General features: G+C 46.4%; 1 protein-coding gene and 1 non-coding gene across 3 annotated transcripts in view; one reads left to right on the forward strand and one right to left on the reverse strand.

The window, feature by feature from the left end:
- The window catches only part of LOC140396123 (retinal homeobox protein Rx1-like), a 52,460-nt gene that overhangs the window by 12,149 nt on the left and 22,080 nt on the right, over positions 1-18,231 (forward strand). For both annotated transcript variants that reach the window (XM_072484260.1, XM_072484261.1), the window contains exons 2-4: positions 4,110-4,304; positions 7,387-7,538; positions 17,191-17,307. In XM_072484260.1, the coding sequence (XP_072340361.1) occupies positions 4,110-4,304; positions 7,387-7,538; positions 17,191-17,307 (464 nt within the window). The remainder of the gene's footprint in view (positions 1-4,109; positions 4,305-7,386; positions 7,539-17,190; positions 17,308-18,231) is intronic.
- trnar-ccu (transfer RNA arginine (anticodon CCU)) lies at positions 16,779-16,851 on the reverse strand. The gene has a single exon. It is a non-coding gene; the product is annotated as a tRNA-Arg (tRNA).

Raw genomic sequence — 18,231 nt, forward strand, 5'->3', positions numbered from 1 at the left:
CATTATGGGTGGAATCTTCTATTTCTACCAGCATGGGGATCATGCGAGCGGGATAAGCAAGGTGAGTCTGAAAATCCATTTCCCAATGGTGGGAAATTATTTAGGAATCTTGTTCTCCCCACTTTTATGGCGGCTTAAAAGTGTCCTCGTGGAGCTATGTCAGGAACCCTATTTGTATCTCATGCATGCTTACTAAAACGCCAATACACCAGAGTCTTATTCCTCCTCCAAACTTAGAGCTCCATCAGTTGGACTTTAGAACATTCTGTTTCACAACTGTACATAAATGGTTGTGCACCGGCGAGGGACGCTTCTTACTGGATCAGTTGATGCTGCCTTCGCTATTCCTGCAGAGTGCTCCCAGTGCTTTGAGCCAAAGCTGTGCCAAGGCTGGCAATGGTATGGAGGGGAAATGGGGGAGGGTGGCTGGAGAAGGTGGAAGGGTATTTTAGAGGACAGGGTCCACTGGGTAACAGTGGGGTCCGGGGGCGAGGACTCAGTATATTGTTGATAAGAGGGAACAGTGACAGTCAGAGGGGGAAATGGGATGCGGTAGACTGGGATGTTCAGGGTATGTGTCTGACAAGTGTAGGTGCCATTGGGTGGGTAATGGACGGAGACAAGAAAGGTGGCACAGATAACATGAGGAGGCAGGTTCAAGGTGGTCATAGGTATGGTTATTAGGTTCCAAGAGTTGGAAAAGTATGTTGAGATGAATGGTGATAGAATCCATGGTAACATGGGGAGGTTCAAAGGGGACAGAAGGAGAGTAAATGTCACATTGGTTGGATCAATGTGATGGGGCAATTGGCTGGTGACCGGGAGGGTAAAAGTTGGTGGAGTAGGTTTGGAAAGTGATGCAAGGCAATGCCTTTGATTCCAACTTCAACACATCAAAGTAGGAAAAGTGTCTGCATGAAGTTTTTTACACATGGCCCTCATAACCCTGATTAAAGAATGTTGCCCCCAGGCACATTCCTGTATGAATGGGAGGAACACCCACATTTGGTCATCCAGGATGTCCTTTAGCTGGTGTCAGGGGGCGAAGACCATAAATATACTTGGCAAAGTCTTTGAACTGACTGAAACCTTGACTGGCCATGACTCACACAAAAGGCATCTCTGGCCTTCAGAACAGCAGCAGCCTCGTTATCCCTAAAGAGATGCTAATGCCCCTCTGATTGCAGAGATCAAAGGAATCTTGTTCAAGGTTTTGAATACCTGACTCCACAACTACACTGCTTCTATTGGATCCTCTGAACTGACCCCCTCCCGTCCATAAGAGAAATGTGAGGGCTCCTGTAGGATAATCCAATTTGGATCTGACCAGAGTTCAAGTCGAGGGCAAGCCAAATCTGAGGTAAAGCAGTCAGTTGGAAGCTCAAAGGAAAACCAGTGGCTGGAACAAATTTTAAAACACAAGTAACTTACCACAGAAAATTCCTTTTATCCGAACACTAAGAAAACGGCCGTGTTCCATGTTCAGATTTTGTTCTGCATGGGAATTTAAACAGTGATACTTTGGAATCTCTTAGTACAGAACAATTGAATGTTAGGGAATTACAGTTAAAATAACCGAGCAAATCAATAGAAGTGAACTGATCCAGTCGTCGATGGAACATTTGGATCTCATGTTACCAGAAGAGCAGTTAGATTTAGAGGTCAACCATGAGTCCAAATTCTGTCCCTGATGGAAGGGTGAGGTGCCCCATCCCCTTATGGCCTAGCCAGTGCTGGATCCCGCTCATGGCTAGAGCGATGGTATTCAAGTCAAAGCATAAATCTGACAGAAACTGCTGGACCTGGTTCTCTAAGGTGGTTGCTGCCCTTCGCATGGAGATCGTGGGGGCGATTCTCCAATATGGAGCCCAAGTGTTCGCGCCGTCGCGTTTCATGACGGTGCGAACCGGGCCTGGGTACGACCGATTCTGGCCCCCACAGGGGGCCAGCACGGCGCTGGAGCGGTTCACGCTGCTCCAGCCTCCTTTCGCGCCGCCAAATGGGCGCCGCGCCAACCTACGCATGCGCAGTTGGGCTGCACCAACATGTGCATGCGCGGGGGACATCTTTAGCACGCCGGTGTTCAACATGGCGTCGGTGTTCAGGGGCCGGCCGTGCCGGAAAGTAGGCCCGTATGGGGAGAGGCCGGCCTGCCAATCGGTGGGCCTCGATCGCAGGCCAGACCCCATCAGAGGCCCTCCCGGTGAAGGAGTCCCCCTCCCCCCACCCCACAGGCTGCCCCCCCCGAACGTTCGCGCAGAGTTCCCGCCGGAAGCAACCAGGGGTGAACGGCGCCGGCGGGACTCTGGCGTATCGGCGCGGCCACTCGGCCCAACCAGGCCGGTGAATCGACGGCCCCGCCGATTCCAGCGGCCTGCAGCCAGTACCGCACCAAACACGCCGGCGCAAATGGCGCCGATTCTCCGCACCTCGGAGAATCGCGCGCCGGCATCGGGGCGTCATGGCGCGGTTGCGGTGATTCTCCGGCCGGCCGCGGGGCTCGGAGAATCGCCCCCTGCATACTGGAGTCACGACATCGGAGTGAACGCAGATGGACTCCTCCATCCCTTGGTCCCAGTCTGCTAATGTCCTCTGACCACTCCGCCTGTCTCTGCATCTCCAATATTTCTCTCAGGGCCGATTCCGGAGGCTCGGCATTGGACTCAGACTCAGCAGGAGCCTGGTCCACTGAGGTGTGGATACCTGGACTGATGGAGGGTGCCAATGATGGCTCGACAGTTTCATGGGGTAACAAAAATGTGGACTTAGCCAGCAACATCCATTCCCCATGAAGCAATAAATGTAACAGTGGTGTTATCCCATCTGCTGACAGTGTGTGATATCTCTGTGGACTCTAAAACTCATACTGCCTGATGCTATCATGCTAATGTGAGTTTGCACTGGGTGGAGGTTTTACTTATCCAACTGGAGCACTTGAGATAATTCATCTGTTTCCTGCACTGTAGTGTCCTCTAGTGTTGAACCCCAATGGTCGTTCTCCACCCTGGTCGTCTCCTCTGTGATCGGGTGGGAGAGCCTCCTGCTCCCATCCCTCAGAAAGGGGATCATCTGCCTTTCCTTAATCACCGGGAGAAGAATCTCCAGGGAGGTATCGCCGGACCATGGGGTGGAGGTTGATGCCTTCTCCTTGAATTCTCTTTTCTGGAATCTGGAGGTCCGGCCTGCGGAGAGTGAATGGCTGTCCTTGTGCTGTTTAAATATGGAGGCCGGACATTGAAGCCTGCGAGCTGATGCCAGGACGGAAGACTTCCTGCCCACCAGGCCACAAAATTCATCATGCTTCTCACAGCTGCATAATTAGTGAGCTGAGCAGCACAAAATGGCGCATATTAGAACCATAGAACTCCTACAGGAGGAGGATGTTCGGCCAATCGAGTCTGCGCTGACCCTCTGAAAGTGCACACTATCTAGGCCCACTCCACCACTCTATCCTTATAACTCCACCTAACCTGCTCATCTAAGGGGAAATTTACCATGGCCAATCCATCTAACCATCACATCTTTGCACTACGAGAGGAAAGGAGAGCACCCGGAGAAAACCAACATAGACACGGGGAGAAAGCGCAACTCTACACAATCAGTCACCCGAGGCTGGAATTGAACCCCGGTCCTGGCACTATGAGGCAGCAGTGCTAACCACTGGGCCACCGTGCCGTCCTGTTTCAGCTGTCACACTCTCCAGCGGAGGTCACCTTGATTGTCACCTTGATTTTCCGGCCTGTAAAGTCTCCGGAATGGAAAATACCACCCTGTGAGTATTTGCACTCATTAACTGGGGTTTAAACATTATGAGGGTCTCTGTGCTCAGTGTAACTGGGGTTTAAACATTCTGATTGCAATATTTTAAAGTCATGCCACCTTGTTCTAGAAATCCCAGTCAGAAGAAATAATTTTTCTCTCTCTCCCCAGTTGATCATTTCATCATATTACACATAGCATTTTGTGGGACCCAAGTTTCAGATTAAATCTATAATTCACAGCCACGTTTAACCCTGCAGTTCTTTTTGTACTGTCATAGCTCGGGGATTGTTTGGGCTATCTATCCCCCTTCTGCTTTCCTTGCATAATTACCGGCAGTTCCTTCCTAGATCAGCAAGACAGACAGAAATCGGCTCAGGAACGACTGAGGGAGGCACTGAAGACAGTCTTTATACCATCAGATTCACCGAGCCAGCTAACTGCCGCCATCTTGGAGACCCATTGTGAGGAGGACCTGAAGGAAGACAGGAACTGCGGGGAGGAGGCGAGTGACTGTGAGACCACAGTGGGCAGCTCCTCCTATGGTGAGTTCTGCCTCAGGATCAAAACTAAAGACTGGAGGTTCAGAATGGGAACAGAAGTCCAGAGGTGTGTTAACCCAAAGGGTAATTTAGGCAGGTTATGTTAGTAGGGAATGAATCTATGTATTGCCCTTGTGGTCTGCTGGTTCCTCGCAGGGGCCATCTGAGGTGTGGGAGGGTATAGTAACGCAGTGGATATATTTTCTGGTTTAACAATCCAGAGTCACGAAAGGTCACATTCTACCAAGCCAGTCGCGAATTTGAGATCATTTTAATAAACTCTGTATCAGCTGTAGCCAGATTGTTGTGAATAATTGAAAGAAAAATCAAATGGTTTTGAGGCAGGCTCGTGTAGGTTGCTGCTAACAAATGTTTATTTTGTTATGGGCCAGGGATTAAAGAACCCCAAAGTGTATCATGGAGTTCACCTGACCCACAACTTTTACTAGATTGTGGTATGGGGAGCACACGGCCCACTCTACAGGTGTGGTACAGCAGAAATTAATTCCCTTTTTCTACAGGAAACCATCTGTTACGCTTTTACCTTAATCTTCTGTTTACTTTCACTTCCCTATTTTTTTTTCCGAGAGGGTGTCTGCTTCATTAGATTCCTATGGAACAGGGGCTGCTTTAGCACAGGGCTAAATCGCTGGCTTTTAAAGCAGACCAAGGGAGGCCAGTGGCGCGGGTTCAATTCCCGTACCAGCCTTCCTGAACAGGCGCCAGAATGTGGCTACTAGGGGCTTTTAACAGTAACTTCATTTGAAGCCTACTTGTGACAATAAGCGATTTTCATTTCATTTCAAATGGAAAAGTATTTTTCAAAAGCAAAACAATGTTTATTCTATGAACTCAAGTTAACCTTTTTAAAACATACAGTGAACATCTTAGCAACCATTAATTCAAATATAACCCCCAAAGAATACAACACTAAGTAATCCTTTAAGCTTTCCTTTTAACATCCATACGACTTAAAACACCTTTTACCAGAAGCACATCAGGTTAAAGTCACTATTGTTATTAGTTTTCAATCACCAGGATCGATTTACAGTCTTTAGATTACAGAGAGAGATTCATACACTTCTGGCTGTGACTGCAGCTATCCAGCTCTGAAAACAAAACTAAAACACACCCTGCAGCCTGCTCCAAAACGAAAGTAAAAAGCTGACAGACAGCCCAGCTCCACCCACTGTCTGACATCACTGCAGTAATATGAGCAGCCAAACATTTCTTAAAGCAACATTCTCATTACACTTTGTTCAGTGAATGATGCCTACATGACATCTCAGTAGGGGCAGTCCTAATGTTATCACTCGAGGGAAGATGGTTGTGTTGACTCACCCACACACTTGGCATGCCGCCGGGTAGATAGACTGCCCACAGGGTTCAATTCGAATCAACTGCCAATCAGAACCACGACCAGCAATATCTGGCCACCCTTCACACAAATCAGAATGCAAGCCAACCCTCACACTAACAAGACAAACATCCAGAGGGCCACAATTCAGCTCTATTTCAAATTCTTTTGTTCCCGATTAAACTGCTCTAAGCATTTTGTGGAATAAAAGCCGAGTTTTTGGTGCGGGCGGGAAGGGGGGGACGGGACACGAGGCAGGGCCCGGGTGTGAAATAGTTCTTGACATCAATGGAAAATCAAATCGGTCAAGGTTAAATAGGTTTGAAATTACTTCAGTCCAAAGCCGGTTTCCATTATGTGTTGGTTAGCCTAACCTATTCTCTATTGTAGGCAAAATTGGTGATTATGTGTCATTTGATTAGTGAGGTTCAGCCTTCTATATTTAAAATGGAATTCATGGCTACTGCTTCAGCTAAGTTTCCATTTGTCCTGTGGTCTTGAGAGCCTGTCGATAAAACACATAGACACACTGGATGGCCTAGGTTTGGAGTGTTGGTGATGCTTCATAAAGAGACGCTATTTAGGACAGAGGAGATCACTTGATCAGCTAGTTTAATAGCACTTTCCTCTCCCATCACTTCATCATTCAACGTGAAGGGCAAGAGTAATAATCTCATCGGAATACATCCAAGTATCCCCTCCAAGCCATATGCCATCCTGACTTGGAATTATATCGCTATTCCTTCATCATCAGTGTGCCAAAATCCTGGAACTCCCTCCCTAACAGGTGTGCCCTACACCAGATAGAATAGATTGGTTCAAGAAGGCAGCTCACCACCACCTTCTGATGGGCACCTAGGAATGGTCAATCAGTGATGGCCTAGCCAGTGATGCCCACATCCCATGTACAAACAATAGATTAGATTTAGATTTATGGTCATGTGTACCGAGGTACAGCGAAAAGTATTGTTCTACGTACAATCCAGGCAGATCACTCGATGCATGAAAAAAACATAGGACATTCGTGTGGTAGTCACCACTGTTGTATTATATTGTATATATGGATATTACGGTAGGCCCCTGTACTACAGGTACGGGGGTAGATCCCTACCTGCTGGCTCCGCCCAGGAGGCGGAGTATAAATGTGTGTGCTCTCCGAACAGCAGCCATTTCGTAAGCTGCTGTAGGAGGCCACACATCTCTGTGTATTAAAGCCTCGATTACATTCTACTCTCATCTCGTCGTAAGTGATAGTGCATCAATACGACAGTACGATTATAAAAGATGTAGGAAGAGGATCTGTGGAGGAGAGCTCGCAGAGAGTCTCCAGACTCTGGTGCCATCGTGGAATAGGAGGAGAATAAAACAAAGGCTCAAATGAGGAGAAAACTTTCTGTTATAAGACTGAGGTAGCTTGTAGTTATGAGATGTGCAACTAAAACCACTGGCATTAACGGGATCCATTTGGCACAGAGACCTTAGCACAAATGCTTTAGTTCAGATGTTTTGGGCTGAGACAGGTCTTCATGATGCCAGTTGCCCTCATTGTTTAAAAATTGGAAGGTGCAGTTATCCAGACACTACCTGACCCCGGGTGTCTGGTACTGACAATTGGCAATCAGAAATAGACTGAACTTGTGTGAGCAGTTTTATTGCACTGGGAGTTTTCCTTCTGAAAAAGCAGAGCCTGTCCAATAATTTAGTGACCTTTCTCCTGTCAACCTCCAGATGAAAGAAAATCAAAGCGAAGAATACGGACCACCTTCACCACAGAACAGCTCCATGAGCTGGAGAAGATCTTCCAGATCACACACTATCCAGATGTTTGCACACGGGATCAACTGGCAGCTAAGATTAACCTGGCTGAAGCCAGAGTTCAGGTGAGCGGGTTTATTTTCCTTATCCCAGCTCTTTTCCCTCATTTCCCGAAGAACCCAATTTGTGCCGGGAGCAGGTTTGGTGGACACTGCCAGCTGGTCTACACCAACATAAAAACAAAATGCAAGAGTAGGCCATTCAGCCCCTCGAGCCTGCCCCTCGCTTTCCAAGAATCTATCCACCCCGCCTTAAAATTATTCAAAGATTCTTCTTCCACCATCTTCTCAGGAAGAAAGTTCCAAAGACCCTCTGAAATAAATATTTTTGCCTCATCTCCATTTGAATGAGCGACCCCTTATTTTCAAACAGTGACCTCTTGTTCTAGCGTCTCCCACAAAACAAAACATCCTGTCCACATCCCCCTCCTGTCAAGACCCCTCAGGATTTTATATGTTTCAATCAAGTCACCTCTTACTCTTCCAAACTCCAGCGGATACAAGCCTGGACTGTCCAATCTTCCCTCACAAGACAACCTGCTCTTTGTAGGTATTAGCCTGATAAACCTTCCTGCCCGAGCTATCAAAGCTGCCAGGCTGGCTACTTTTCTTTTGCCTTCGGGCAGCACGGTAGCACAAGTGGATAGCATTGTGGCTTCACAGCGCCAGGGTCCCAGGCTCGATTCCCTGCTGGTATACTGTCTGTGCGGAGTCTGCACGTTCTCCCCGTGTCTGCGTGGGTTTCCTCCGGGTGCTCCGGTTTCCTCCCACAGTCCAAAGACGTGCAGGTTAGGTGGATTGGCCATGATAAATTGCCCTTAGTATCCAAAAAAGTTAGGAGGGGTTATTGGGGTAAGGGGATAGGATTGAGGTGGGGGCTTAAGTGGGTTGGTGCAGACTCGATGGGCCGAATGGCCGCCTTCTGCACTTTATGTTCTATGTTCTTTCTCAGTCCAATATAATATAGTGGCAGAGGCAGATTGATGCCCGTAAGTCGTCTTTAATAGGCCTAAGGGATGCTGGCTGCCTTAATGTGCGGGACAGGTCAGCGGGTGGAGGAAGATGGTGAGCTGCCCACACACTTTTCTTTACATGCCCCCCACCCCCCCGCATCTTCAAATATGATGGTGAGCATCTGTAAAATTCACCTTTTGGAATCAATCCCTCAGCAAGGAAAGTCATAGCAAGTTTTGAAAAAATTAAACATGAATTGGAACATCACCTTCTGATAGAGCAAGGTAAATACTCTCATCTACTTTACTCAGCTTATTTTGATTAGTTTATTGGATCCAATAAAATAATGTGCTACTTTGGATATTAACACTGCTAATTAGCACTGAATGTCGGTGGTGGAGGGTTTGAATGTTTGTGGAAGCGGTGTCAATCAAGTGGGCTGCTTTGGCCTGGATGGTGTCGAGCTTCTTGAGTGTTATTGAAGGTGCACTCATGGAAACATACAAACATAGAAAATAGGTGCAGGAGGAGGCCATTCGGCCCTTCGAGCCTGTACCATCATTCAATATGATCACGGCTGATTGTGCAGTATTCAGTATCCGACTACCGCTTTCTCTCCATACCCCTTGATCCCTTTAGCCGCAAGGCCCACGTCCAGCTCCCTCTTGAATATACCCAACGAACCGGCCCCAACAGCTTTCTGTGGGAGAGAATTCCACAAGTTTACAACTCCCTGAGAGAAGAAGTTCTTCCTCATCTCAGTCCTGAATGGCTTACCCCTTATTCTTCGTCTGTGACGCCCTAGTTCTGGACGTCCCCAATATCAGGAACATTCTTCCCACATCTAGCCTGTCCAGTCCCATCAGGATTTTATATGTTTCTGTGAGATCCCCTCTCATTCTTCTAAACTCCAGTGAGTACAAGCCCAGTCCATCCAGTCTTTCTTCACCTGTCAGTCCTGCCATCCCGATAATTAGTCTGGTGAACCTTCGCTGGACATTGTCAATAACAAGAATGTTCTTCCTCAAACTAGGAGACCAAAACTGCAGTCAATACTCAAGGTGTGGCCTCACCAAGGCCCTGTGTAACTGCAGCAAGTCATCCCTACTCCTAAACTCAAGTCATCCCTACTCCTAAACTCAAATCCTCTCACTATAAAGGCCAGCATGCCATTAGCTTTCCTCACCACCTGCTGTATCTGCATGGCAACTTTCAGCGACTGTTCCACCATGACACCCAGGCCTTGTTGCACTTCCCCTTTTCCTAAACTGCCAACATTCAGATAATAATCTTCCTGTTTTTGCCACCAAAGTGGATAACCTCACATTTACCCACATTATATTGCATTTGCCAAATATTTGCCCAGTCTGTCCAAGTCACCCTGCGGCCTCTTTGCATCCTCCTCACAACTTACACTGCCACCCAGCTTAGTGTCGTCTGCAAATTTGGAAATATTGCATGCAATTCCTTCATCCAAATCATTGATGTATATTGTGAATAGCTGGGGTCCCAGGACTGAACCCTGCAGTACCCCACTAGTCACTGCCTGCCACTCTGAAAAGGACCCGTATATTCCCACTCTCCGCTTCCTGTCTGCCAATCAGTTCTCTATCCACGTCAATACATTACCCCCAATACCATGAGCTTTAATTTTTCTAACTAATCTCTTGTGTGGGACCTTGTCAAAAGCCTTTTGAAAGTCCAGATACACAACATCCACTGGTTCACCCTTGTCCACTCTACAGGCCACATCCTCAAAAAATTCCAGAAGATTTGTCAAGCATGATTTCCCTTCAGTGAATCCATGCTGACTTTCCCCACTTTCCAAATGCTCAGTTATTTCATCCTTAATTGACTTCAGCATTTTACCCTCTACCGATGTCAGGCTAACCAGTCTATAATTCCCCGTTTTCTCTCTCCCTCCTTTTTTAAAAGTGGGGTTACATTAGCTACCTCTGTTGTGTTGTTTACTATTTAAAGTTGTCCACTTCTGGTAGCATGTTGTTCTCTAGTTTGCTTTACCTGGATGGCTTGGATGCGTAGTGCCGAATAAAGAACACAAAGCTTGGTTAACAAACAAACTATAAATTTATTACACTACTAACTAAGATTCAATCACATTCTTAAAGTTGAAGGTTTCTATATTAAACTATCCTATCTCTAACTAGCAGACTTTCTCAAGTACAACTGCTCTCTCTCATGCCTCACTATCTTATCCCAGAATCCCCCTAGTCACATGATATATATATGACTGTTCTGTGGTTCCCTCTAGTGGTAAGAAGCATGATCATTAACTTGTTAATGCTTTACATCCCAGTCAATATACATATCATTACACTCTCCAAGCTATTGGAACTCTTCCAGAGTCTATACCAGAGTCTATAGAATGCTGGAAAATGATTGTTTGTTATGTTTCCTTTGTAACATAAGCGGCTTCCTTGTGTTGCATTTGTCAAGGAAGGTCGAGACGTGTAAATAACTTCAACTCATTTATTTACACTATGTACACTTTTATAACTTGAGTTCGACACTACTGCTAATCCTATTGTAGCTACCTAAACTGACTAACCAGCTGCTGGCTTCCACGTGGTGGGTGTGATAATGAATCAACCCTGTGCCTCTCCTCACTGACTGTCTCCACTGGCCAAAAGGGCTGATCGTGTGTGTGGTGTCCTTTATGTATGGGTTGGTGTAATGCCCCCCTGTGGTCGTGTCACCTCCTTGTGTATCGTGAATGTCCATTGGTCGCCTCCTATCTAACTTATCTATTGGTTGAGTGTGTGTGTGTGATGTTTCTGGTGCTCCCTCTAGTGTCTGTCTAGCTTACATGTATTTACAGTGATGCACATCACCACATCCTCACTTTTTTTATATGTTCATATTTTCTGTACACTTTAAGAAAAACTGAACAAAGAACAGGTAGAGCAGGTAAGGTATATACAAGTCATGGGAACGGTGATTAAACAATAAGTCCAAATCATTCATGTGAGTCCATAAACCATCAATCATCATGGTCAAAAGTCTCTCTTGGTTATGAATGGCATCAACAGGAACCAAGAAGTGGTCGAATCACTGCGCTGTCCGATTTGGAGTCTTTTTCTTTTTATCTTTTTGTGTTTGTGGTAGTGCTGTCGGATGGCATCTTGTAGCTGATAGGTCGTTGACATTGAAGAGGTACCATCAACAGTATCATTCGAGGTCATGGATGTGCCAGATGTTGAAGTCGGATGAGACTGTGCATACTGGTTCTGGCCACATGCTGTGCTGGAAGGGTGATTCTGCTGAGAAGTGTTGAAGCATGTCGATTTGAAGACAGAATTGCTGCTCGCATCAATGTCTGGTGATGGTGTGAAACTAGAACCTTGCATCTGCTAGGAATATGCTGTCTAGCCAGGCTGTGGTGCAGCAAATCCTGGGCAGTAACTAAGGCATCCAGTCTGTAGTGCAGATTGCGTTGGCGGTAGTCCTCCTTCGGTTTTGATTCCATTAGTGGGCAATCCGTAGTGCTGGCCTGTTTGAGAATATGCTGCATAGACTGCTGGCTGCTGCAGGCTTGAATATTGGGTTTGTCCAGCATGAGCTGTCATTGGTTGCACTGTTGGTGTGGAACAAATGTGTGGACATGGCTGTGGTGAAAATTGGTGTATTCCTCTTGGACTGTAGCTGCTGCTTGTTATTACTGACCCAGTGTGATTGACACGTGATCCATCTCCTGTCGTTGTGGCATCTGCTGTCACCTTGAGTGTGCCATCACTGAGGTTGCGACACTGCCTGTCTGGAGTAAAGTCTGGCTTATGTGAATCAGAGTCGGCGTTTGGTTGCTCCCCATCTGGAGTCTGGTCTGTTTTTTGTTGATGCTCCCCATCCGGAGTCTTAGCAGGTTCACTGGAGTCAGCTGAGATTTCTTGAAGCTGCACATCTGGAGTCGGAACATGCAGGAATGCATTGACTAATGGAGAGGTTCGAGCAATTGAGGGTGGAAGTAGTGTGGTGTCACCGGAGTCACCAGTGGTCTCACCGTGATCATCGAGTGCCTCTGTACGCACTAGCTGAGGTCTGTCACTTTGCACCTTTTGCATGGGAAGTGGGATGCTGTCGTCACTTGTTTCACATACCGTGGGTAGATCCTCAGTAGCTGCTTGCTGTTCACTAGGGTTGGGTAAATTGTCAGAGTTTTCATCTGGTGGTGCAAACAATGTGGGTGGACTGTCATTGTCTTGCCGTTGTCCTTCATTTGGGCTTTTCTTCTTTGGAATTTTAAATCTTCCCCCAGACATTACAGAACCTTATTCATTTCCCTCAATTTCTCCCATATGTAGGGCATCAAATGTTAGATCCAATGTTTCTTTCGTCATTGTACTAGTTTCCAAAGAACAGTCCATTTCAATTTTCTTCTCAGTTACTTCATATGCATCCTTTTCTAATGTACATGCCTTCATAGTCTCTGGCTCTGATTTTGCTGGGACTGACACAGTCACAGTCTCTCTTTTACTGTTCTCAATTGCCCACATTCTACTCCCCAGACATAAATGCTTAATCTCTGGAGTTAATGTGGTACACTGGATAATCGGGTTGACCTTATCTGCATCTTCACCATCACTGGAAAGCACAATTGGTTCACTTGAAACTGCTGCGGGTTTTAAGTGCTTTATCTGGCTACTCGATGTCGGTGTCCTCGGGATTCTTGCTCCAATGTTCTGCTCATTTATCAGTGGAGTGTGCAGAGGTTCAATGCGATTAATATTCCCATCAGGGGTTGAAGAGTCATTACTGACTAACTGCTGGTCTCTGTAGTTGGGACTTTGCGGTTTTTGTGTTGAAGGGAGACAATTGTCCCTGCTGTAGATATGATTCAGGTTGTGTTATTTCCATTAAATGACGATTAATGTCTTGTCCATTTTTTTGATCCGTACTAAAGCAATGGCAATTTTCAGTCTGCTCCTTGCAAGTTAGACATACAAGCAATTTCTTTAGCAAATCCTCAGCATCCTTCTGTGTCTGTGCAGCATTATTAATATCTCTTCAGCTAGAATGATCCTGAAGGTCAGCGCATAATCTGTTTTTCTTCGGGCTTGGAAGAGGCGATTCCTTTGGCTTGTCTTCATTTGGGCTTGAACAGTCATCATCAGCGCTGTGCCCTTCATTGTAGCATGATAGACCGTCCTGGTCGTCCTGCTGTGCAGTGGAGCGTGGTAGACTGTTATAGCCTTCTTGCTGTTTACGTGAGCATGGCTGACTTGCATCGTCTGCCGCTAGTTCGTTCAGAGGAGGTTGCTAGACCCTCATGGTCTTGCTCCTGCAAGGACTGCGCATCGGAGTCATGCGTTTCTGCAATTGTGGAGTCTGTCCACGAGCTTGCTGTGGAGTTTTGTGACACTGGAGTCACGTCTTGTTCCTGCAAGGACTGCGGTGTGGAGTCCTGCATGTCTTCTTTCGTAGAGTCGGGAACCCTGAGCGGGGCGTGGACCACGCTCTGTGTGGCAGCAGGCCGCTCTCTGTGGGCTTGTACCGCTTTCTGTCTCTTAATTTCAGGCTGTAGCATCATCCTGCACTGATGAGTTGGGACGTCATATCTGCTGGGTTGAAGATCCCCAAATCCGAAAAATGAATCCGCATCTGCGTCGGATTCAATGTGGGGGTCACCAATGTGCAACACGAAAGGTTCGTCCGAGTCGTAGTCATATAGGACCATGGAGCTGTCATTGGGCTCGCGAGGTCCAGAAAAAATGTAAAGGTCGGTATCGAAGTATTCGAGGTCGGAATCATCGGTTTGTGCGTAGGTAACTGCTTGTTGCAGGGTTCTTCGGAGGTTGAATTCATTTCCTGGTTAAATTTGAGGCATTGTGCTGTCATTCCAGGTGAAGGAAGGTTGTTTTACAGCTTTAAAAGATTTTTTCTTTGATTTGGGACGTTTCCCCTTTAAATTGGATTTGGGACGTTTCCCCTTTAAATTGGTGCGGTCTGGGGCCTCTGACGTCATGACGCGCGTGACGTAGCACGTATGAAGCGATTGCGCATGCGCAAATCGCTGTTCTTTTACCGATGGCCGTTTTCTTGATTGCGCATGCACGGCGTCTCGCGCATGTGCAAACAAACCTTCCGGTTCTGCGCACTTCTCGCGCAACTGCGCTAGTGTAGTCCCTTTAGCAAGATGGCCACCGACCTCGACGCAAATCGCTCTCTGGTCCGGGATTACGGCCTCGAGGTGAGTACTGGCGCTTCTCTTACCTTTCCTTGCCGATTGGAGTGTGTTTTCCTCACAGTATTTGCCGAATTTGTCCAGGACTGCCTGGAAGTCATACCTGTTTTGCCCCTTGGAGAACTTGAATTTTTAAAAGATTTCTTCTGCTCTTGCACCGGCGATGGTGAGGAGAAACTCTATTTTTTCAACATCAGCCAGGTCTTTAAGTTCGGCTGCCACCAGGTAGAATTCAAACGCTTGCCGGAATCGCTGCCAGTTTTCGCGGAGATCGCCGTGGCACTGCAGCGGCTGCGGAATCGGGAGCCCGTACATCTTGCCTGGGTATTGCTGGTTGTCACTGTACGCTGAGGTATGGCTATCTGGATTATAATCAGTTCACTACTGGTACCATGTTTTGTTATGTTTCCTTTGTAACATAAGCGGCTTCCTTGTGTTGCATTTGTCAAGGAAGGTCGAGACGTGTAAATAACTTCAACTCATTTATTTACACTATGTACATTTTTATAACTTGAGTTCGACACTACTGCTAATCCTCTTGTAGCTACCTAAACTGACTAACCAGCTGCTGTCTTCCACGTGGTGGGTGTGATAATGAATCAACCCTGTGCCTCTCCTCACTGACTGTCTCCACTGGCCAAAAGGGCTGATCATGTGTGTGGTGTCCTTTATGTATGGGTTGGTGTAATGCCCCCCTGTGGTTGTGTCACCTCCTTGTGTATCGTGAATGTCCATTGGTCGCCTCCTATCTAACTTATCTATTGGTTGAGTGTGTGTGTATGATGTTTCTGGTGCTCCCTCTAGTGTCTGTCTAGCTTACATGTATTTACAGTGATGCACATCACCACAATGATCACCAAAGCATTCACTATTTCTAGGGTCACTTCCTTAAGTAGGCAAGTGAAGGGTATGTCATCACACTACTGACTTGTGCCTTTTAGATGGTGGAAAGGCTTTGGGGAGCCAGGAACTGAGTTACTTCCAACTAATTCAGAGTGAAGGTGGATATATATTTATTTTTACAGTGGAGATCCAAGCTGCTTAGTGAGCATGCACTTTGCTGCTCTCCTCTGAAATTCGGTCATCTACCAATCTGGCAATGATGTAAACCCATTTTAACAGCAGTGTTAACCCATTCTAAAAGCAGTGTTAACTCATTTTGACAGAAACTAACCTTAACTTATGAACAATGAAATTTTATGTAGAGATTGTACATGACTAACAGCTGCAGGATTTCACAACCCTTCAGTTTAATTGAACAGAAAAGTTTTAATTTTTACGCTAACAACCGTCCATTAAGGGGAAGTTCCACAGATTATGGTCCCAAATAAAGAAGAGTCACTTCCACGCTTGTCATTTTGAACCTTGGCCAAGGTTAGAATCTCAGTTAAAAGGAAAGATCACCAAAGGGAATTTCCCTCGAACATCTTTGATTCTGTTGCAGTGATTTTGAAGGGGAAGAAGGTTCCGGAGCCTCTAACGAAGTCTGGGAATGAAACGTTAGTGATCTACCTTTCCAGCTGTGATCCCTGTTTTACTTTTCAAGCATTCACAGCACTGGCCCTCTCCACAGAGGGCAAACCTGTTCCAGCATTACTGACAATAACAGCATGTGTCAAATGTCACTGGAAACGTGATCACTACCACCTCATCAATACCCTGCGGAGCTGCACTTGTGCCTGACTGAAGCCCTGCCGTGGGTCTTAACGCACACCCTCCAGTGGTTAAGAGTGGTGAAGGTGCTGCCGCAGTGCTGCCAAACCGGCTCCTTACCATCAAGGAGTGCAGTCTCTGGTATCCTGATCTAACCGAGATCCAGCCGAAAGAAGCTTCTGGTGATCTTTGTGAGGTTGACTTTAGGATGGAAAGCGTGGTGATCACAAAGACACTTGAAGTTCTCTTCACAAACTAAACTAATTTTATATAATAATAATAATCTTTTATTTTCACAAGTAGGCTTACATTAATACTGGAATGAAGTTACTGTGAAAAGCCCCTAGTCGCCACATTCCGGCGCCTGTTCGGGTACACAGAGGTAGAATTCAGAATTCTCAGCCGGTATGGGAATTGAACCCGCGCTGCTGGCCTTGTTCTGCATTACAAACCAACTGTCTAGCCCACTGAACTAAACCAGCCCTTAAAAAAATATGTTTCACCCCAGATGGGACTCGAACCCACAATCCCTGGCTTAGGAGGCCAGTGCCTTATCCATTTGGCCACTGGGGCGGCCGAGTACTTGATTTACACTACTTGATTTAGAGTTCGACACTTATTCCTATGGTAAACAAATATATTATTAGACTACACTCACTAACACTATCTCTATGTTCTAACTACAACTATATTCTATCTTCTCTAGCTCTACAATGCACTCTACTCCAATCTCCTCTAACTCTAATCTACCCTCTCCAGCTCACTCTCCCAGAAATCTAAGAGTCAGTGCAATTTATAGTACTGTCCCTTAGCTCCCTCTAGTGGCTAGTTTTAACATAACATTAATTTTTCACATGCTGGACATTGTATAACGTCACAGAGCTGTAACCTTTGTCTGTTCTTCTCAAGCAGATTTGGTTCCAAAACCGCCGAGCAAAATGGAGGAAGTACGAGAAACTGGGGAACTTTGGCGGATTGCAACACCTCACTGAGGTCGATGTGGTGCCTGCTCCCAAATCCCAAATCATGGTGAGTGAATAACAACGTAGGAATAGCTCAACAAAGGAAGGTGAAGGTCCATCTAGTTTACCTCCTACTATCCTGTTAGTTGCAGGATACAATAACAATGGCGCCTTGACAACGTTAAAAAAAGATCTCTATCGAGGTGTCTAAAGTAGAGCCAGATATGAGGAAAGCCCCCAGTGGTGGGGACCGTTGGAAATTCACCTGTTCCTGCTGAGTTCACCATAGTTACCATCTCAAATTACTGAATACTATATCACAAAATATTCTGAAAGGAATCCACCTAATTGGAATATTATTGAATCAATATTAATGGCTTCCAGCCTCTCCCTTTGCAGATTGACTACCATCTCACTGAAATATTTATTGGATATTCCTGTAGACCTCGGGGCCCTTGTGTGGGACAAAATAGAGGTTCTGAGCCTGCAATTACTGGGAGTCTGGCAGGGGGAGATATTTTCCTGGGACCAGCACCCTAATTGGCCTCCTCAGCACTCACCGCCCAATTAAAGGCTTTTTTATTTGTTTATGGGACGCGGGCTTCGCTGGCTGTGCCAGCATTTAGTGCCCATCTCTAATTGCCCTTGAGGGGGCAGTTAAGAGTCAACCACATTGCTGTGGGTCTGGAGTCACATGTAGGCCAGACCAGGTAAGAATGGCAGATTTCCTTCCGTAAAGGACATGAATGAATCAGATGGGTTTTTATGACAATCGACAGTGGTTTCATGGTCATCATTGGATGTTTAATTCCATATTTATATTGAAATCAAACTTCCCCATCTACAACCTGGATCCCAACAGCATTACTCTGGGTCTGTGGTTTATTAGTCCAGTGACAATATTACTATGCCACCGCCTCACCGCCGGAATTTTCCTCGGGTAGCTGGGCTATGAGAGGCGTCAACAGTTCCACTGTGTGGTGCTGAGGCA

The sequence above is a fragment of the Scyliorhinus torazame genome, chromosome 19 (assembly GCF_047496885.1).
Source record: "Scyliorhinus torazame isolate Kashiwa2021f chromosome 19, sScyTor2.1, whole genome shotgun sequence".
NCBI classification, from domain to species: domain Eukaryota; kingdom Metazoa; phylum Chordata; class Chondrichthyes; order Carcharhiniformes; family Scyliorhinidae; genus Scyliorhinus; species Scyliorhinus torazame.